The 23361-nt window shown below is 33.7% G+C and overlaps 3 protein-coding genes across 4 annotated transcripts; 2 read left to right on the top strand and 1 right to left on the bottom strand.

Moving 5' to 3' along the window:
* The first annotated feature begins 10730 nt into the window (after positions 1-10730).
* On the top strand, positions 10731-12531 carry LOC115700976 (uncharacterized). Its single transcript, XM_061102540.1, has 2 exons — positions 10731-12125; positions 12233-12531. Exons 1-2 carry the CDS (start codon positions 11426-11428, stop codon positions 12259-12261), a joined length of 729 nt encoding a protein of 242 aa, XP_060958523.1. The 5' UTR covers positions 10731-11425; the 3' UTR covers positions 12262-12531.
* Positions 12532-15894: 3363 nt separating this feature from the next.
* Positions 15895-17582, bottom strand: LOC133030194 (DExH-box ATP-dependent RNA helicase DExH5, mitochondrial-like). Of its 2 annotated transcripts, XM_061102539.1 has the most exons (4): positions 17401-17582; positions 17227-17314; positions 16689-16933; positions 15895-16529 (listed from the first exon to the last, which is right to left on the bottom strand). In XM_061102539.1, the coding sequence occupies exons 1-3, from the start codon at positions 17565-17567 to the stop codon at positions 16706-16708; spliced, it is 483 nt and encodes a 160-aa protein (XP_060958522.1). In that variant the 5' UTR covers positions 17568-17582; the 3' UTR covers positions 15895-16529; positions 16689-16705. The 2 variants fall into 2 exon arrangements, with proteins under 2 accessions (XP_060958522.1, XP_060958521.1); XM_061102538.1 differs by lacking the exon at positions 17227-17314.
* Positions 17583-18860: 1278 nt separating this feature from the next.
* LOC115699220 (F-box/kelch-repeat protein At2g44130) lies at positions 18861-20113 on the top strand. Its single transcript, XM_061102537.1, has one exon. It carries the CDS (start codon positions 18940-18942, stop codon positions 19960-19962), a length of 1023 nt encoding a protein of 340 aa, XP_060958520.1. The 5' UTR covers positions 18861-18939; the 3' UTR covers positions 19963-20113.
* Positions 20114-23361: the final 3248 nt, after the last annotated feature.

Below are 23361 nucleotides of genomic sequence, written 5' to 3'. Positions count from 1 at the left end.
CAAAATCTTTATAACTCAGCTATAATAAATTTGAACAAATTTCAATAAAATGCATCTATGCATGTAGCTATGGAGAGAAAGTGAGCTAAAAATTTTTATTTATTTTATTACTACTTTATTTAAGTTTACTAACTTTTTATAATTATATATAATGTATAATATAATATTTTTATTAATTTATATACTATTAATGTATTAAAAATATATTATTTTAATGATGTAGATAAAAATATAAAGAAGCTGATGTATTTGTTCACAATTAATTAGTTAATATTCTATATATGGTTATATTATAATTTATTAAATATTCATTGCTCGATTTAATTTTTTAAATTAATTATCAAAATATTCTAATAATTAATTTGATGAAAGGTCCCACTTATATGAATATAAGGTTTCGATCCTTAAGCTCACTACTCATTCTGTAAAAATATAGTATATCCATCTAATATAAGTTCGTGCATGTCGTGTTGGTTCGACCCGTATTCATTCATGTTTTTCAAAAAACAGGTCATGTCGTGTCGTACCACAAAAAATATAAATTGTGTCATGTCGTGCTCATATTTTTCAAGGATAGGCCCAGCACGGCTTAGTATTTTCGTGTCGTGCTTTGTTCGTGTCGGGCCATATTTCTTAAACAAGTCAGCCCATTTTCATATTCGGCCTTAAATCCGTGTTTAACTTTTTTATATATATTCTTACAATTACTAAATTATATGTATATTTCAATGCTTTAATTATATTTGTATAACTTATGAGCAATATTTCACAAATAATCATATAAAAAATTATTAGAATTTAAATTTTGAATATATACTTATAAATACTCAAATTTAAATTTAAATATTATAAAGACTTATAAATACTCAATAAGATTATAAAAAAAAAAATATAATCAAATAAGAAAATTATTAACTTCATTAGAATTTAAATATTTACTTATAAATACTCAAATTTTTATATCACACCTTGTAAATAAATTAATATATAATCTTAGTTTTTTATGTTTTAATAATTTTAATTATAGAACTATAATATTCATTGTTATATTTAAGTTTTATTATTATTTTAATTTATTTATAATTGATAAATTCATATCTTATTATTAATAATAATAAATTATAAGATTTTTTAATATGGCATGTTGTGTGTCGTGTTTTTTGTACTTACGTGTTATGCCTTTTGTGCTTCTCGTGCAGTGTCGTGCTTAAGGACATAGTTTTTCATGTCGTGTCGTGCCAATTTGTAGCATCGTATAGTGTCGTGCACAAGCCTATATTTTTCCGTGCCTAGTCGTGTTTGTGCCTTCTGGGCTCGTGCCGGTTTCGTGTCATGTCAAAAAATTCGACCGGTATTTACAACACTAGAGTAGAGAGAGCTTGGAAGTCCAATTACTCACACTAATCATTTTTCTTTTCTTTTGCAGATCCTAGTGTGAAATTAAAGCTCAAAGAATTAATGGCTGCAGATATTTCGATCTTTTATTCATAGTGCATATATATTCGATTAATTCTACACTTCATACATAATCATATATGCTTTAAATCATTCATATAAATTTTTAACAGTTAATATCATAGCGGCTTTATCTATATCTTGATTATTTTTCAATTCTAGTATTTTCGTGTGTGTATATATATTTATATTTGTTCTTCATGGTCGTTCATGGCCGATGGAAAGAAATATTTTTTATTTTAATCTTTTCGATTCATATTGTTGTTGAGATTATTATTTTTCATTCAACATTAATATTTTTTATGTACTAAAATAATTATTTATATATACATGTTCTTATTAGTATTGTGTACCTCTATACATGTATATATGACTATATTTTGACCCATCTATGTTCATATGTAACACTCATTCATTCAATAATTTTATTGTATAATATTAAGTAGAATATTCTACTCTATATACTTATCATGGTTTTATGTAATATAAAGATTATATATGTGTATTAAAACTGGAGCAGTCTTAACATTCCTGGGCTCGCAAGCATCAAGAGGAGTCTTAACCCATTTGGGGCCTTGAAGAGCAGTCTTAACATTCCTGGGCTCACAAGCACCAAGAAAGACTTTTGGTTTCCTGATACCTGATTTTTATCTAGTCATCATAGGATGAGTAAAGACAATAGGTATAGTAGGCACATGAATATCAACAGGGATATGAGATGAGTGTGACAGTTAGTAGTCCCGTGATCCGTAAGGGGAAACATCGGGTAAGCTGTGCAATCCCACACCGCCTGGGGAAGGTCAAGTGGGATGATTCTGAGACTGTGTAGGTATGGGACTACACAGTTGAGGAGCGCTTAAATGGATTGATTGGTACTACCTATATCAACAAGGTGCATCTTGTTTTTCGGTAGCCCATCACGAAAGAACTCCACAGTTAAGCGTGCTTGGCTTGGAGCAATTTCAGGATGGGTGACCTCCTGGGAAGTTTTCCCAGGATGCGTGTGAGTGAGGACAAAGCACGCTGGAAACACTCGTGTTGGTCTGTAGGGTCAGTCATCAGTCCATGAAGCAGCCAAAGTGGCGTACTCGTGTATAAGAGCCATGAGTCCGTGGGTGTAAGGACCCAATGGAGGCTTGAAGCGGGGACGTTACAAATGGTATCAGAGCCTTGACCCAGCCGGAAGTGTGGTCGACGAGGACGTCGGACCCCGTAAGGGGGGTGATTGTGACAGTCAGTAGTCCCGTGATCCGTAAGGGGAAACATCGGGTAAGCTGTGCAATCCCACACCGCCTGGGGAATGTCAAGTGGGATGATTCTGAGACTGTGTAGGTATGGGACTACACAGTTGAGAAGGGCTTAAATGGATTGATTGGTACTACCTATATCAACAAGGTGCATCTTGTTTTTCGGTAGCCCATCACGAAAGAACTCCACAGTTAAGCGTGCTTGGCTTGGAGCAATTTCAGGATGGGTGACCTCCCGGGAAGTTTTCCCAGGATGCGTGTGAGTGAGGACAAAGCATGCTGGAAACACTCGTGTTGGTCTGTAGGGTCAGTCATCAGTCCATGAAGCAGCCAAAATGGCGTACTCGTGTATAAGAGCCATGAGTCCGTGGGTGTAAGGACCCAATGGAGGCTTGAAGCGGGGACGTTACAATGAGGAAGCAGTTGTAACTCTTGGAGGAAAAATATTTGATGGACTGTATTGAATAGGTACATTTTCATCAAGCATCTCAGCAGGATTAAGTGTAGGTTACTCAGGATGTGGAGAAGGCGGTGGGGAGACTGGTGGAGATGAAGGAGGTGATAAAGATGGAGGGACTACATTTTGAGATACTGGTGGTGTTGGATTGCAGAGATTGAGGAAGACGAAAATGGCAGAATAGCAGAAGTGGTAGAGGGAAAATGAGTGGTATTGGATAAAGGAGGTAAACGTTTGAGCATAGGAAAAATAAACCTCAACAAACACAACATCTAGAGATATATAGAGTCTATGATATTTAGACAAGCACTTATACCCCTTATGTGACATGTTATAGGCTAGAAAATTACAAGGTGTAGACATGTACTGAAGTTTATTTCTATTATAGGATCTTAGATTAGGATAACCAATACAACTAAACACTTTTAGCATGTGGTAATCAGAGGGTATCAAATAAAAATTCTAAGCGGTTAGAAATATGTAAGGTAGGAGTAGGAATCCTGTTAATAAGGTACACTGCTGTTCTAAATGCTTCATCCCAAAGTTTTAATGGATGAGATGCTTGAGCTAAGAGAGTTATGCTTGTCTCAATAATATGTATGTGTTTACTCTCCATTACCCCATTTTGTTCATTTGTATGGGAAAAAGCTAGATTATTAACTATTCCTAGTGTTTTAAGAAAATGAGTGAAAGCCCTGAACTCATCACCCCAATCAGACTGTAAGGTTTTGATGGAACACCCTAATTGTAATCTAATTTGTACTTTAAACTTAGTGAAAGTAGGTAAAGCTTCATCTTTGGTTCTTAACATATAGATCCAAATTTACCTAGAATAAGAATTTACAAAGCTTATATAATATGTATACCCATTAGATGAATTTATAGGAGCAGAGGCCCATAAGTTTAAATGTAACAGTTCTAAGGGTTCATTGTAAGTGGTGGTAGAATTGGGAAAGGTCAATTTATGAGAATTACCAAGATAACATGCAGTGCAAACATTAGGAAAATTTTATTAATTAATGGAATATTACAATTAGAGAAAGGTATTTTTACAATTTTGGCAGTAAGGTGGCCAAGCCCACTATTTCATAGATAAAAAATGGAATTTGGTATATACAATTAATTGCGAAACAATAAAAGTTCTGAGATGACAGACTCAAGGTAGAAGCTGGTGAAACAAGAGCTGGACTAGGAGGCATATGACTGAGATGGGTTGAATCAAACTTGTACAAGCCTTTGTCAAGTTTCCCAACCAAAAGGATCTTATGGGTTACTTGATCCTTGACATAACAGGAGAAAGGATGAAACTCAAAAAAGACACTATAATCTTGGGAAAATTGGGAGACAAAGTTTTTGGTGGTAGAAGGAACATGTAACAAGTTCTTAGGAGTGAGTGTTTTAGATGAAAAATGCGAAAGAAAGGAAGAGCTACGAATATTTTCAATGGAAAGACCTGTGACATTGCCTACAAATATCTATTCTTGGCCTGAGTAGGAGCTACTAGCATCAAGATTGCAGTTGTTTGGTATAAGGTGATGAGTAGCCCAAGAGTTAGGGTACTAGCTTTCATCAAAAACCGATTTAGAAGAGGCATAACAAGTTTGCATTTTAGCCATATTTGCAATGGCAGGGTCTTGGAAACTTACCAAAAATCTTCCTCTTTCGGAGCCAGATGAGCTTATTTGGAATAAGGCTCCTAATGGAGCTTTTGGTATCAAGATTGCTTACAAGTATCTTGTTAATTCAAGAGTTGGATCCCTTGATGTGGTGTGGAAGAATCTGTGGAAAGCTTCGCTCCAGGAGTGTGTTAAATTCTTTCTTTGGAAATCGAGAAGGGATATCTTGCCATTTGGACAATGTCTTCAGGTTCTTTTTGGTAACGGTGGTAACTATGTTATTTGTAACAGTCGGGAGGGCTCTTTTCTCATTTATTTCTAAGGTGTCATCTTGCTTGTCAGATGTGGTTGAATAGTCCTTAGGCTCTTAATTTTCCTTCTCCATTGGAATTCCTTAATTAGATTATGTTGGATTTTCTAGTACTAAATTAGGTACACAGCGGAAGAGTTGTGTATAATCTTATTATCATTATACCATAGCTCAATGAATCTCTAGATGTGTGTACATTAAATCATAACAATAAAAAATAAGTTAAGAACATATACCTCTTGATGACTATTAAGGTATCCTCAAAACTTCTCGTATGCTGTACCTTTAATCGGATGATGAGGATGATGTAAATTAATTCACACCGGTATCTTTTAAATCGATCCACCACACATAAGGAAGAGTGTGGGATAAAGTGTATAATGTGTTGTTGTTGATTCCTCAACACATGAGCAAGAACAATTTGAGAGAAAAAATAATTTTCTTTTCTCCTCTCTATATTTCAAAAATACCAGTTGGAAAAGTGTATCTGATTTCTCATATCAGGTTTCTATTTATAGTAGTTAAATCTCATTAATTAAATAAATAAATATCTATAATCGAATTCAGTTACTAATATTTATGAGGGAATCTCTCAACTAATTGAGAGAATATCTTAACTAATTTGAAATATCTTTAACCACTTTTCAAATTTAAATATTTACATAATTGAATTAATTAACCCATAAAGACAAAACTAATAGGGACATAGGCGCCTACCATGTCTTAATTATGACAGGGATGATGTCTTTTGTCCTGACAACTTTTGTCTTAATATTGTCTTGACAAATTATCTTAACAATTTTTATCTTTTTCCTATTTAATTAATTTGAAAAATTATTTATTTATTACAAAAATAAATAATTACTATTTTTCCAATTCAAAATAAATTTTTTTTCAAACAACATTATACAACTCTTTATCCCTTTCCTTGATAGTGTTTCAAGGTGGCGATTCAGGGACCATGGACTTATAATTCTAAGCTCCAATAAACTAGATTATTTATTGAGTCTCACCAACCAAATAATTTTTTTTTATTAATTCTATGATTACTCCACTATAAATATGGAATTGAACTCTTTGTAATTATAAAATTATATTTATTGAGTTTTACTGCAGTGTCCATTGATATAATCAATTCTAGTGATTAGCCCTCCATCTGTTGGTTCGTAATTAGTTTTGGTCAAATTAATTTTACCCTTCTGGTTACTTATTTATCAATTAGTACCATTAATTCACTAATGAAAGTATAATTTAGAATCCATCTAAGTTTGTGCACAACTTTTCAGTTCAAGAATTAGCACTTAAAGGGAACTAGCATTCGATCCGTTAGGAAAGTTATGATTCCATAATTGTAGATCATATTTTCAGCCATCCACGTTATTAGATTCCCAAAACAAAAGTTGTAAAAATCATCTTCTCTTAGGAACTTTATCAAGTGAATCAAAGAAACTAATAACACGAACAAGAGTTTGTGATTACTCAGGATTTAGGTCGATCTACCATTGATCATTGTTATGATCTGAATTAGGTCTTTATAGTAAACAATATGTTAGATAAAGATAGCTTCATTCATATCAGTCCTTGTCATATATAATCTCTATTATATACAACACCTTCACTTTGATGTCATACTACAACTATAATCTGAACTGAGATTATTTGCACCAAAGAACGGACATCAATGAACTATACAAGCAACCATTGATTAAAGATTCCATAACTTTAATATGTTTTTTATTGTTTCATTCATAGCTAAGTGATCTTAGTTCTCTATAAAGCTACAAGTCATAGTCTCATATAAGAATAAGGAATTTTTTGACATTTACATATAAATTATTCAATAATGAACATTAATAATTTAACATTCAAACATGTATCAAAATGTTCAACTCTTTATACATGATCAGAAATATCTTTATAGGTTTTTTAGGGCATAAACCCTAATAGATTACGCTGAATTTCTTGGTGACTGTGTAGGAAATGAGAAAGATAGTTTTAGTCAATTTTCTAATATTCTATGCCATTCTTTGTGGAATGCTAGAAATTTAGCCTTTCATCAAAGGATGGTTCTAACTTTTTTTGGTTTAAAGCACATGATCTTAGCAACTGTAGAGGCGACAAACACAGTTTTGGGCCCGAGACCATGAGACTAGAAGATTTGAGGTGAACTTAGTGACAAACTTGCAAGATATTCCAAGGGGAAGGAATTTGGTGATTATGGATGCTGCTTGTTGTGGGATGGTAGCGGCAGGAGCGATTATTGCTGCTAATGAGTAGGGGTGGCTTATTGAGGGCCTCACTGTTAAACATAAGATTTTTTTGACTCTTAAAGTTGAAACTCTTACTTTAATCCATGTTGTTAGTCTTTGTAGATTAAGGGGTTGGGACTTTACAATTTTGATATCTGATTGCAAACAATCGGTGGATGTAATCTTTTGTCGCAAAGCTCCTTCTTGGGAGATTAAGGCACAATTTTTAGTTCTTTTAGCTCTCATTGATTCTTGTAATATAATTATCAGATGGCTGCTTAGAATTATAGTGGAAGCAACTCATAATTTGGCTATTTAGAGTTTTGCTTTTAATCGGTTTGGTTTTCTAGTGACAAGAGAAGTAGAACCCTTTGTTTTTACTTTTACTTTTGTGTTCTAAACTTTTGATTTGTGTTGAATAAGAATTTTTCAGTTAGTAAATTATATATGAGTAATTTGCGGTATAAATATTTAAGTTTAATTTCCAGTTACAAATAAATACTTAAGTTTAATTTTTAGCGGTAGTCATACCTAAGTTATAATTTTAGAACTTTTGTAGGTACTTGGTTGAGTAAATTGCCACGTGGTAATCCCTAATTGGTCCAAGTCATTAAATTTTTATTATTTTAAAAAAATAATTTAAATATACCAATAAAAAAATGACACGTAGATTTAATGGCCTAATATTTAACGATTAGGTACATACAGAGTTTTAAAAATATAACTTAAATATTATTACCGTCAAAAATTAAACTTACATATTTATTTATAGCTAAAAATTAAAATTAAGTATTTATACACAAATTACTCACACATATATATATACTAGCAAAAAGCTACGTGCAAATCACGTATACTAAATTTTATGCTAGGTTTTTTCTATGTTATTTGAAAGTGATACGATTAAAAATTAAAGAAAAAATATTATTAGTTATTAGGTGAGATTATTATTAGGTGTATCTAAATATTATAGTTTATAATGTTGTCAATTAAAAGTGAATACCGAATGCAATATATTAGTGTTTAAGAAAGCTTAATGATTTAAATATGTTCTTAACTTAATTCAAAAATAAACTAAAAATTGATGTTCCAATACTTAAAGAAACATTACTTAAATGGGTGTAAGATAAAAAGAAAATTAAAAATCAATCTCTAAATTGTTGATAATTGAAGATAGCATTAGTTTAAAAATTGTAGATAAGAAAACTAATGATAGTCATTAGTGGATTTCAATCTTCATTTTCTTCGATAGTGACAATAGTGTAATTTTTGTATTTTACACTTTTCATTCTAGCTGGGTCCGCATATATCTGGATTATCTATTTTTTCTTTGATAAATTGAATATGGTAGTGTCAACAAAGCGGCGGTGTTCCTGGAAACAGTGATGTATTTTCATTTAAGATGATTAGACATGGTGTGCATAATTTATTTAATTAAAAAATCAACTTATGAAAGGCATGTAAAACTATTTTATTTTTTAAAAACTACACATCTGCAGTATATTTCATTAGTTTGGCAGTAGTACACAAAAATATTTTTTTCACAATATTTGCGAACATGACAGCAGATAGGCTATTTGTATTGTCATCAAGTTCAACATATGCTATAGCACTGTAAAATGCATAATAAGATTGTTAGTATATATGTTTTTTAATTTAACTTAATTTCAATAACATCATAAGTTTTTTGTAATATACCGTGGTGTAGGAAATCCTTCTTGGCCGCATGTTGACTTGTCACATATGATTTTTTCATCGCGATTGTATAAATCTATTTTTTTATGACATGCATCACATGATATGTAATAAAAATTCTGGAGAGTATCAGTTATTTTTATTGCCGCCTCAATCTAAAAATATTTTTTCTACATCCAAATCAAATGGTGTTAATAATTAAGATATTGAAACAAAAGTTTTATAAAGTAAATATTGTAGTAGTTTTTACCTCATTCAGTTGCAGATTTTTCGTCAACTCTGAAATTTGGATAAAAATTTAATAGAAACGATAGAAACGAAATTGATAATAATAATAAGAACGAAATGTGAGAGAGATGCATGATGAAGATATATTCTTCTTAAAAGAAACAAACGTAGAAGCGATGAATATTAACATTAAAATTTTATATTTATCTTTATTCAAAAAAAATGATAAAAAAAAATATGATATTAAAGTGATGAATATTAACAATACTTGGGAGAATAAGCAGCAAAAAAAAAATAATTTCATAAAAATCGCGTAACTTGTACATAGCTTGTTTAATTAAAAAATAATAAAAATACGGCTGACCCAGTTCCAAATTTCAAGTATTTATAACAATGTTTGATCAGATGTATCTAAAAATATTTATATACATAATATATATAGGACAAGTATTTAAATACTCTCTCTCTCTTTCGACCCTCTCTGCCATGGAAGGAAGGCACGTACAATATATATTTATATATACAAAATAATAATAAAGCTATAGATATAATTGTTAGAAATAATTAGGGTCACAATTGTACATATAAAATGTGTGTTGGGTCATCAAATAAATAAGTCAAATTTATGTGGTCTATTTTGGAATAAAGTTTATGACTTAAGGGCATGATTGTCATGATTTTAATATGTGGATACCAATTAGACAATTTCTATATTGATGAGGGGCCAAATAGAAATAGTCAATAAATATTACCAACAGGTTTGTCTGTTGGTAATATAACGGGTAATGGTCCCCATTTGCATCGTACCTTTTCACTCTTGTATCCCCATCACCAAGAGCAAAAGTTTACAGAGAAAGGTTTTGATGCAAATTGGAAGATCATACTAATAAAGATCATTACAAAGTCGATTCTATGGACTCCGGTACGCTTCCGCTATTCCGCTATTAATTAGGGCTATATACAGATTTACAGTATTTTTAACATGTGGTATCAAGAGCATCCTTAAATTAATTCTTGAGGATTTATGGTAGTATTGATCTTTCATTAAATTTTATTTGCATTTCGAATATTTGATTAAGTATTCATGCCGAATATGTATGAATTTACTTTGAGAGTAATCGTTTGATTACAGTATTATATATATATGTGTGTGTGTGCGCCACCGTGTGCCACCGCTGGAAATTGCTTCTTGGTTCAATCGTTCGTTGGTATATATATACCGCATGCGATTGAAGTTTTTCAATTTAATGTAATATATATATAAAGTGTAAAGTAATTTATTGTTGCTGCGATCATATATGTGATGCATGTATATTGTTTCTTTTTTGTTTTACTGATGCGAGAATGCATCACATACTAAATGGTCAACATTCTGATTTTTTCAGTCAATCGCATATAATAATTTACAGTATCTTTTTTATATACATATGCGATTATTGGTCTGTTAGTAGAGAATGCATTGCATTCTGTTATGTTTTTTTTTTTTAAAGAATGCATTGCATTGCATTTTGTTAGACTTTTTTGTTTTATTATGATTATTATTATTATTATTTTATTAATATATAATAATTTTAAAGTAATAATAATAATAATAATTCAGTAACAATTAAATTCAAATTTTGGTTTAAAGTTTATTAAAGATATCTAATATTTAATTAAATTAATTGAAACAAAATATCACCAAAGTGATTTCTTTTGTGTAGATTAATTTAATAAAAATATTATGATAATTGTGTGTATGTGATTCATAAATTTATTAACTAACCCAAAGGTGAGTTAATATTTGGTTGAATTTCATGCATGTTTGTGGTGATAAATGTGTGACAATTATAAGGTATTTTATGTGAACAATTTGTTAGTCCAAAGATTGCATATTGTTTGACATAATTTATTGTCAATATTTTATCACTACAACAAGAGTACCGCTTGCAATTAATATTACTGTCCAAAGACTTAATATTAATGTTGTGTTTGGTATCTTGAGATGGGATCAACCATTATTTGAATTTATTGTTTTATTTGGATTCTTATATGAGCATGTTATTTATGTAATTGTATTGTTCTTTTCAGCTGTTGCTAGTGTATCTGCTAACCTTAATTCGGTACCGGTCCTTAATGGTAATAACTTTAAGGACTGGAAGGAGAACATTTTTATTGTTCTTGGCTGCATGGATCTTGACCTTGCATTAAGGATGGATCGTCCTGCTTCTCTTACGGATACCAGTACCTCCGAGCAAAGGAGGATTTATGAGAAGTGGGACCGTTCAAACCGCATGAGTCTTATGATCATTAAGCGCGGCATACCTGAGGCTTTTAGGGGTGCGGTGTCCGAGGAGGTCACCGATGCCACAACTTTCCTTGCTGAAATTGAGAAGCGCTTTGCAAAAAGCGATAAGGCGGAAACAAGTACTCTTTTAAAGAAACTTATTTCCATGAAGTTTAAGGGCAAGGAAAATATAAGGGAGTACATTATGGAAATGTCTCACCTTGCTTCAAAGTTGAAGGCACTAAAGCTTGAGCTTTCGGATGACTTGCTTGTGCATTTAGTGCTTATCTCTCTTCCTCCACAATTCAGTCAATTTAAGGTCAGTTACAACTGCCAAAGGGAGAAGTGGACTCTTAATGAGCTCATTTCATTTTGTGTTCAAGAGGAAGAAAGATTGAAGCAAGAAAAGACTGAAAGTGCTCATTTGGCAAGCACCTCTAAGGATAAGGGCAAGAAAAGAAAGAATGAGGCTGCTAAGGATAAAGGTCCTGCACATAAGAAACAAACTCAAACCAACAGTGACGATGGTTGTTTCTTTTGCAACATGAAAGGACACATGAAGAAGGAATGTGCTAAGTATATTGCATGGCGAGCAAAGAAAGGTACATTTTTTACTTTGGTCTGTTCTGAGGTAAATTTAGCTTCAGTACCAAGAAACACTTGGTGGTTAGATTCCGGTGCTACTACTAACATCAGTGTTTCTATGCAGGGTTGCCTGAGTTACCGAAAGCCAAATGATGCTGAAAGAAGCATTTATGTGGGAGATGGCAAGTCGGTAAATGTGGAAGCAATAGGGCATTTTAGGTTGTTGTTAAGTACTGGTTACTATTTGGACTTAATAGATACTTTTGTTGTACCGTCTTTTAGACGGAATTTGGTTTCTGTTTCTTGTTTGGACAAATTGGGTTATTGTTGTTCATTTGGAAACAATTGCTTTAGTTTATCTATTAATTCAAATACTGTTGGAACTGGTTCACTTATGGTTTATGACAACTTATATTTGCTTGACACTGTTGCTTCTTATAATGAAACCTTGAATGTGGAATCACGTGGTACTAAGCGTAAAATGGATAATGAAAAATCAAGTTCCTTATGGCACAAACGGTTAGGTCACATCTCTAGAAATAGAGTTGAGCGACTTGTATCTGATGGAATTTTAGATTCAATTGATTTTTCAGACTTTGATGTTTGTATTGAATGCATCAAAGGCAAACAGACCAAAACAAAGAAATTGGGTGCGAAAAGAGCTACCGATGTCTTAGAGTTGATACATACAGATATTTGTGGGCCATTTCCTACACCTTCTTGGAATGGTCAACGATATTTTGTATCATTCATAGATGATTACTCAAGATATGCGTACCTATTTCTACTTCATGAAAAGTCTCAAGTGTTGGACGTGTTCAAATCTTTTAAGGCTGAAGTTGAGAATCAACTTAGCAAAAGAATAAAGCAAGTCAGGTCTGACCGTGGTGGTGAGTACTATGGCAGATATGACGGATCAGGTGAACAACGTCCAGGACCTTTTGCTAGATATCTAGAGGAGTGTGGAATTGTCCCACAGTACACTATGCCAGGATCTCCTAGCATGAATGGTGTTGCTGAAAGACGAAACCGTACTCTTAAAGATATGGTAAGGAGTATGATTAGTCATTCAACCTTACCAGAATCACTCTGGGGAGAGGCACTTAAGACAGCAGCCTATATTTTGAATAGGGTACCAACTAAAGCAGCTGCAAAAACACCTTATGAGCTTTGGACAGGGCGAAAGCCTAGTCTTAAGCACTTTCATGTTTGGGGATGTCCAGCTGAGGCTAGGCCTTATAGGCCAAATGAAAAGAAGCTGGAACCCAAAACTGTGAGCAGCTACTTTATTGGATATTCTGAACGATCCAGGGGTTTCAAGTTTTATGATCCCAAAGTAAAGAATATATTTGAAACGGGAACTGCAAAGTTTTTTGAGGATATTGAGTTTGGGGGGAGAAATACGGTTAAAGACTTTGTTTTTGAGGATGATTTAGAATCACCCACTTCTCTTGAAGATGAGTTGATTCCTATTCCAATAGTTGCTTTTGACAATATTCAGGATTCCATTCCTAATATTGATCAAGTTTTAGATCAAGAGCAACCAAACATAGTCAATCAAACCCCAGAGGTACAAACTCAACAACCTCAAGAACAAGTGCCTTTGCGACGATCCACTAGAGAAAGAAGAAATGCTATTAATCCAGATGAATATATAGTGTATCTTCAAGAACATGAGGATGGCATTGGAATGATGGAAGATGATCCAATCAACTTTCATCAAGCCATGAAAAGTTCTAACTCTCAAAAGTGGAATGATGCCATGAATGAAGAGAATAAGTCTATGCAAGACAATAAAGTTTGGGAAGTTGTCCCATTACCAGAAGGTGTAAAACCCATTGGTTGTAAATGGATATTTAAAACCAAGAGGGATGAAAATGGTAATGTGGTGAGGTTTAAGGCACGTCTTGTAGCAAAAGGCTATACTCAGAAAGAAGGCATTGATTATAAAGAGACTTTCTCTCCGGTTTCATCGAAAGACTCTTTTAGAATAATAATGGCACTTGTTGCTCACTTTGATCTTGAGTTACATCAGATGGATGTTAAAACAGCGTTTCTCAATGGCGACATTGATGAGACAATTTATATGGAGCAACCAGAAAACTTTGTGGTTGGTGACCCAAAGAAAATGGTTTGCAAATTAAAAAAATCCATCTATGGACTCAAGCAAGCTTCCCGTCAATGGTACCACAAATTTCATCAAGTGGTTCTCTTATTTGGTTTTGAGATGAACGCTGTTGATGATTGTGTGTATCATAAGTTTAGTGGGAGTAAGTGTATATTTCTGGTTCTATATGTCGATGACATATTGCTTGCCACTAATGATATAGGCTTATTGCACGAAACCAAGAGATTTCTATCGAAGCATTTTGAGATGAAAGATCTTGGTGACGCCTCTTTTGTTTTAGGAATTCAAATACATCGAGACCGTTCTCGGGGTATTCTTGGATTATCACAAAAGGGCTATATCGATAAAGTACTCAAACGGTTTGGCATGCAAGATTGTAGACCAGGTGATACCCCTGTCGTTAAAGGAGACAAATTTTGTCTTAAACAATGCCCTAAAGGAAGCCTTGAAATTCAAGAAATGCAAAAGATTCCCTACGCTTCGGCTGTTGGGAGTCTAATGTATGCTCAAGTTTGTACGCGTCCGGATATAGCGTACATTGTTGGAGTGTTAGGCAGATACTTAAGCAATCCAGGAATTGATCACTGGAAAGCAGCCAAAAAGGTTATGAGATATTTGAAGAGAACAAGAGAGTACATGCTCACATATAGGAGGTCAGATCACTTTGAGATCATTGGATACTCTGACTCTGACTTTGCGGGATGCCAAGATAGTAGGAGATCTACTTCGGGCTACATATATCTGTTAGGTGGTGGAGCTATATCATGGAGGAGTGCAAAACAAACACTCATAGCTTCATCCACCATGGCAGCAGAATTTGTTGCATGTTATGAGGCATCCAACCATGGTATATGGCTGAGAAACTTTGTCACTGGGCTGCGCATTGTGGATGGAATTGAAAGACCACTTAAGTTGTATTGTGACAATAAGTCAGCTGTATTGTATTCCAACAACAATAGGAGCTCGACGAAGTCAAAACACATTGACATCAAGTTCCTTGTTGTAAAAGAAGGGGTACAAAGTGGACAGATTTGTATAGAACACTTAGGTACAAACTCCATGATCGCAGACCCCCTTACTAAGGGTTTGCCACCCAAGGTCTTTCATGAGCACACTGCTCGTATGGGTGTTTTAGATTATGAGAATATCTAGATTCAGTGGGAGTTTGTCTTTAGTGTGTTTTATTTGTTTCATGAAACATCTGTATTTGGATATTTTTCTGATCAGAAATTATGTTATTCAGTTTATTACACTTTGTACATTTAAGCTAAAGTTTTGATCTCCATAAAGTAAAGTAGGACCAATTGAAAATTGACATGAATAGATCACCGTGCATGTAATTTTCATACCACATTATCATGATTGATCTATGTCATTTGGCTATGTTGATATATGTGACCATTGATGGGTTTAGTTGTGATTGATACAACGAAAATCGCTTTGATCCTATGTTGATATAGTTAATGGACGAGATTGCACATGCCTATGGTTATGATGACAAAGTTATGAGCTCAATAAGGTTAACACATTTATATGTATACATATGTGACCCAGTGGGAGATTGTTAGAAATAATTAGGGTCACAATTGTATATATAAAATGTGTGTTGGGTCATCAAATAAATAAGTCAAATTTATGTGGTCTATTTTGGAATAAAGTTTATGACTTAAGGGCATGATTGTCATGATTTTAATATGTGGATACCAATTAGACAATTTCTATATTGATGAGGGGCCAAATAGAAATAGTCAATAAATATTACCAACAGGTTTGTCTGTTGGTAATATAACGGGTAATGGTCCCCATTTGCATCGTATCTTTTCACTCTTGTATCCCCATCACCAAGAGCAAAAGTTTACAGAGAAAGGTTTTGATGCAAATTGGAAGATCATACTAATAAAGATCATTACAAAGTCGATTCTATGGACTCCGGTACGCTTCCGCTATTCCGCTATTAATTAGGGCTATATACAGATTTACAGTATTTTTAACAATAATGAGAGAAAGTGGAAACAGGAAGGACAGTGAAGAAAGATAAAGTGGAATAGTTTATTTTGATGATCCCATAAGCTTGTTTGTTTCTCCTCTCTCTTGCTGCTGTTACTGACTGCCATTGTTGGAATCTGAGCGTTGGCCACCATAAGTAAAAGCTTTGGACTTTCAACTCTCCAATGGAAGATGCACCCAGTAACTCCCCTTTCATTCCTCGACCATATCATAAGGAGGCTTGGGTTGAAATCCCATCTCCATTGGGAGTTTCTCAGGTGTGAACGTCTTCTCCTCTCTTGTTTGGCTCCACAGAAAATCCAATCATTGCACATTCAAAATCACACAAAATAAAACAATCACATCCCACATCCAAAATCACACAAAATAGAAAAAAAATATGGAATCTCATTCTCAATAACATAACAATTGAACCTAAAACCTAAAATCAAATTTAAAATCTTACCTTTTGCTCGTTGTAGGCTATGGAGGTGACGGTGGAGGTGAGGAACGGCTTCGTGTGGTGGCGTAGAATAAAGAAAGCTCGAGCTTCGGTGCCTCGAAAAGCCCTTCCTTAGTGGCAATGCTACAACTACTGCTTGATCTTGAAAAAGTAACATCTGAATTATTATCCCTACTCCAAGACTTTTGAGATAGGAACTCGCTAACGAATGATTCAACCCTTCTGAGTAGGCTAAGAGGCAAAGTAACCTGTCCAGAGTCTTACAACCTTTAATAGAAGTCTATAAGGGAAAAAAATTGAATAATTTAAAATGAATTATAGAAACGAGAAAAATACACAAGAACAACCTAGAGGCATAAAGCAATTAGTGATGATTATGTAGCAAACATGGGACATGTAAATAAATACAAGCAAAATAAAGAATGAGAAAGAATCAAACATAATTTTGTAGCATCAAAATAAAGTTACAATAATGTATAGAACTGCATATTATTAAGATAATCAAGCATCATAATAAAGAAAAAAAAATTATGAAAAATACCTCCCTCTGTGGACGCTTATCATCCAGATCAAATCTATAGTTTGGTAGAGGTATCTTACTAACAACAAGAACTCTTACATATAGATGGCTGCCAAGTGTAAGCATCAATCAGATTTTTAATCCCTACTCTTGTACAAAAACATGAAATTCAAAAGATAACAAACATATTATTACCTATAGAGTCCCACTTTGCTCGCCAAAGCAGATATTTTCTCAAAGTTACGTCTATCCTTTTTCTCCTTGGAAATCAACTCTTGCTTATCCTTGTCTCTTAAAAGAATAGTTAAGTTCCTCTTCCACTGTTCAACGCTATCAAAAGGAACGACACCTGCACACAACATAGTTTTTGTCAGAAGCAATAATAAGATAATAAACATACATAGTTTGGTATATGCAACGTCAAGGAAAGAGGGTTGTGACTCTCGAATAATTAGCATCAAATATCAGTTCAAATATTAATGAGATTTATTTTATTTTTATTTTATTATTTTATTATATATAAATAATATTTTATTATTTTATTAAATATAAATAAAAAATTACCCATGAATTTCTTATAAACCAAAAATTCAATTATATAGGAACACTTTATATAGAATAGATATAATAACTCACATTTATCCTAAAGACTCTAAATAAGAGCTTCTATATAGATAAGAATCCACTTTAGATAGGTATCGCAACAAGTTTAAGTGTTTCGAACAGTATCATATTATTATATTTAACTCATATGCTATGATTCAATTATGACAAGTTTATCTGCATAGTTATCCACTTGTACATATAATTTATGTATATATATATGTATATTTTTTTTTTTTTTGTGATAATCTTAAAATCACCGAAATGAGTATAGTTCCCAATCAACAAAATGATTCATTCTCGAATTAAATATTAAAGGAGTGTCAATTATAATTTTTATGTGTACAATTACATGTTAGAATTTCTTTTTTTCTTTTTTTTTTAATTTTAAATAGTTTATATATTAAAATAAAATTCTTGATATTTGTATGTTTAAAAAATTTTAAATCATTTATCAAAAAAAAAAAAAATTTTAAATTAATTTTTGACAATATAAATTATTTAATTTTTAAAAAAAGAATTTACTGATGTTGTAAGTTGAAAAAGAATATTACAATATTTATAGGTACAAAAAAAAATTGTAATTGGATGTTCACTTTGTCACAGTCACTTTTCTTTGTATTATTTATCATTTTGTTTTTAATACTTTTCTCGTATTTAATTTTTTAATTTTTATTATATATATTTTAAAATTTTATAAATTAAAAGAAAATTATTTATCTTTTTAAATTAAAAAAGTATAAAATTTAAGAATATTAAAATTAAAAATACTTCTAATATTAAAATATTATATTAATATTTATATATTTAAATTAATTTAAATAAATAATATTAATATTTATATATTTATAAAACTAATTTAGTTAAATTTAATAATATATGATTTTATATTTGAAATACATTTCGCTAAATTAATAAAAATAATTAGATATAAAAATAAATAAATAAATATAAATCCAAGTGTAAAGTACTGTCGAAACAGTGTGTGTCGCGTGGCATTTAATCCGTTTAAAATATTTAAATAATGTTGCTTTTTTTTTTTTTTATACCCAAATATCCTATAAAAACCATTGAAGTGTTCAATTTAAAAACAACTTCCATTCTCAAATAGAAACCTTCTAGAATATATGTATGACTGAGTTTACCCAATTAATCCCTCAACTTCCTGACGATCTTGCACTCGAGTGCTTGACTCGTTTTCACTACTCAACTCACCGAGTTTCCGCTCGAGTTTGCCGATCATGGAGAAAACTCTTCCAAAGCCCACATTTTTACCATCACAGGAAGCTCGCCGGTCATACACGTAAAGTGGCCTGTTTGGTCCAGTTACTCCCGGGTCGACCCGAACCGAAAGGCCTTAAACAGACGCCTCCACCTTCTTACGGCGTGTCCATATTCGACCCAGTGAGTGGCGAGTGGGACTGGGTCGATCCTGTTCCCAAATACCCACGTGGCTTACCGTTGTTCTGCCAAGTGTCGAGCTCGGAGGGAAAACTCGTGGTGATGGGTGGTTGGGACCCGGCGAGTTACGAACCGGTTAGAGACGTGTTCGTCTACGAATTCACAACTCGGGAGTGGAGGCAAGGAAAGGACATGCCGGAATCCCGATCGTTCTTCGCCGCCGGTGAAATCGACGGTAAGATATTCGTCTCCGGCGGCCACGATGAGAACAAAAACGCGTTGAGTACGGCGCGGGTTTATGATGTGAGGAACGATGAGTGGACCCAGTTGACTCACATGAGTCAGGAGCGAGACGAGTGCGAGGGACTGGTAATCGGTTCAAGGTTCTGGGTTGTAAGCGGGTACCGAACCGAGAGTCAAGGTAACTTCGACACTAGTGCTGAGTGGTACGATCCCGACTCGGGCGAGTGGCGGCGAGTCGAGAACGTTTGGGGGACGAGTCGGTGTCCGAGGTCGAATATTGGGGTGGGCAAAGATGGAAAGTTGATTTGCTGGGCTGATTCCGTCTCGGAAGTTCGGGTCGGGTCATGCGGGATTGAAATGGATAGTCGGACCTATTTATCCGGGTCGGGTTGTCAGGGAGGGCGGCAGGAGTTCTTTGTGGTGGAAGGGCAAAGTGGTAAAATGAACAAGATTGAGGTCCCTCAAGAGTTTGATGGGTTCGTACAATCAGGCTGCTGCGTGGAGGTTTAATTTATATAAATTTTATAAAATAGAATTGAAAATATGTAAAATATGAGTTTCTTTTTGATGGAGTGTTGTCTTGGTATCCCAAAAAAGAAAAGAAAGAGCAGTGTTGTTATATTTATGTAATCTGTAAATAGAATATTAGAAGTTGTGTTTCTGTTGAAACTTTTTCAATCATCAGAAAAAGGATTTTAGCTCCTAAAACAATGCTAATGCTAAAAACGGAGGCCTATTGACACGACGCGATACAAAATGGTATTAGTGCAGCCACAAAGTAGAGTAAAAAATATAGTACGATCACGACATGACCCTGGATGAAAAATATGTGCAATTAAGATATGGTTCCACCGGAAAGGCACAACATCAAGAAAATCAATAATAATAATAATAATAATAATAGAATTTTTGATGCTAAATTTTGGTGTGAGGTAATGAAATAGAATGAAATGAAAAAGAAACAATTTTTATTTAGTTGTATTTTAAAATATCAAAATATCATTCAAAGAGAATGTCTTTTTCACTATATTTTAGTAGAATGATTATTCTATTTTAAAATAAAAAAAAAATTATTCATGAGAAAAAATTTAATGATTTTATCAATATTTTTTTTTATGTATTTTAAATTTTATTCTATTTTTATTTTCATTTATATTTTTATGTTTTTATTCCATTTAACTAAATGTCACCGTTCTATTAATAAATTTAATTTTTTATTTATTTTTGTCGATTAAATGCTAAGTTAAAATGTCATGGTATAAACTCACATACATATGACACAATCATATTAATTTAAATTATTTAATTATTTAATTGTTATAAAAAATCATTTTAAATATTTACTATAATTAAATAGAATTTTTTTTAATGTTTTAAAAATAAAAAATTTTAATATGCTCTCTTTCGAAAAAGAATAGCCTTCTACTGAAATGCTGAATATGCTTGCAACTATGGATACAACTGATACTATCATGGAAGACCTACTTGCTAAAACTACCAACCTAACTGTTCTAGACGAAGATGGCTGGGAAATTAACATGGCTGGAGGGACTGAGGTAGCTTCATTTTGTGCGATGGGGAGGTTTTGTTCCAATCGACCAATCAGTCGTTCTTTGTTGAGAACGATCCTTGGAAGAGTTTGGGGCATTGCTGACAGGAATTGGGGTGTGGAGATCAAACACACCATTAAAGAAGCAAGTTTCTTGGTCTTTTCTTTCAAATCTTCCCAAGATTTGGACAGAATATTGACCAAGAACCCTTGGTTTCTGAATAATGGGCTTCTAATTGTGGAAAGGATGATTGAAATGCCTACTAATTGGGATAAAATCCTTACCAAATTTCCTCTAAGTGGGCGAATACTCAATTTACCCACGAGCTCAATAACTCAGGGAAACTTAAATCGATTGGCGGGGTTTGTTGGAGACACCATTGAAGTTCAAAAGGCTGATTTAACCAAGATTGTGACTAAGGGGTTTTTCACATTTAAGGTGTGGTGTGATATCAATATCCCACTCTGCCCAGGCTTCCTATTTCCGAGCGAAGGTCGGAAAGTTTGGCTCCCGTTCAGGTATGATCGTCTTCCCTTTATGTGTTTTAAATGTGGTTTTGTGGGACATGATACTCGGATTTGTGCAGAGCCAATCACAATGATTGAAGATGGAATGGGAAATCGCACTCCGGGATATGGAGCTTGGTTAAAAGTTGAAGAAGGAAAGGGCATCTCTGCTTCACCAATTCAGAGGCCTACTCCTCAAAGAACACCTCCCATTCCCCCTGGTTTTTATGAGAAAAAATCCTACTCATGTAATTCAATGGCTGATATGGGGGGACAAAGTATTGCAGTAGGATCTCCATCAATGGCTAGACCTGAATTGCCTAGTTCGAAAATGATAAACCCGAATACCAATCCCACCATTCAAGGGCTCAAAACGGTGGATAAAGGCAAGGCGATTGCTATGACAGATCCTGTTGGACAATTAATTTCTGAACAACAGGTTCTAAAGGGGAAACACAACCATACTCAGCAAGCAGATTTACACGGGATAAGTGGGAAATTAACGAATAGTAAGAGAAGCGGTTCTTGGAGAAGTGAGGAGTTCAACAATATCTTTAAAGACCATAATTTATTCAACAGCCAGCACAAGAATGGTATACAGGGGCCTGCAATTGATTCTCTAAACATTGATACGGAGAGTCTATTGGATGTTCCTATTACATACACAACCGGTTGTGATTTTCTTTCAAAAATTGAAGGTCCAACTAAGCAGAGGAAGGTGATCCCGAAGAGAAACAAGAACAGGAAAGGAACTAATTCAAATGAAGCAATTTCAACAGACCCGATGATAGCAAGAAGGAAAGATGATGTAAAGGAAATTTCAGTTGTTTCTGATTTGACCTTTGCTGTGAACTTGGAAGCGGCGAACTCAGCAGCACTGGGTCGCCGAGAGCAATGATGGCCCTTTTTTGGAATGTCCAAGGGCTTGGGAACCCTTGGACTCTAAACACCTTGAAATCCCATGTCAAAGACTATCATCCCGGGATGATATTCTTGTCTGAACTCGATTAACTAGTGCTCGAATGGAACTTGTCTGCATCCAATTAGGCTTTGACAGTTGCTTTACGGTGGATGCTAAAGGCAAGAGTGGTGGTTTGGCGCTTCTTTGGTCAAAAGATTACTCGGTTCAGATCAAATCCTATACGGTTTCACATATAGATGCCATTGTTGAAAATAATCTGGGTTTTTCTTGGCGATTTACTGGTTTTTATGGCAGTCCGGATCCGGGAGGACGAAGGGAAAGTTGGAAACTTTTGAAGCGTCTCAAAACCATGTTTTCTGGTGCTTGGGTTTGTGGAGGAGATTTTAATGAGATCATTAATCATAACGAAAAGAGAGGAGGAGGTACTAAACCAGATTACTTGATGCGTAATTTTCGTATGTCCATTTCTCATTGTCTTCTAAAGGAAATTCAAACGGATGGAGATGGTTTTACTTGGTGCAATGGTAGGACAGCCAACTTAATCTTTGAAAAACTTGACAGAATCCTTTGTAACTCGGCTTGGAACAAGAATTTTAAGCAGAATACGGTGTCTCTTTTAAACTGGTGGAATTCGGATCATAGACCTTTACTATTTCAGGCTCAGCTCAAGGATAAAGGCGAAGTTTTCAAAAAGAAATGGGGGCACAAATTTCATTTTGAACAGGCCTGGGCGGATAATGAAGAGTGCCTCAAAATAATTAAGGATATTTGGAGACAAAGTGATCACCAAAACCCAGTATGTAACTTGAAGCGGCTGCTTGCTGATTGTGAACAGCAATTAAATCAGTGGAACCAAACTCAGAAACGTGAATCAGTAGCACGAACGAAGGAGTTAAAAGAAAAACTTGGAAGCATTGCGGATTCAGTAAAA

The sequence above is a fragment of the Cannabis sativa genome, chromosome 8 (genome assembly GCF_029168945.1).
Source record: "Cannabis sativa cultivar Pink pepper isolate KNU-18-1 chromosome 8, ASM2916894v1, whole genome shotgun sequence".
In the NCBI taxonomy this organism is placed as follows: domain Eukaryota; kingdom Viridiplantae; phylum Streptophyta; class Magnoliopsida; order Rosales; family Cannabaceae; genus Cannabis; species Cannabis sativa.
Note: the sequence above shows the minus strand (reverse complement) of the source record. Positions and strands in the feature narration are given on the sequence as shown.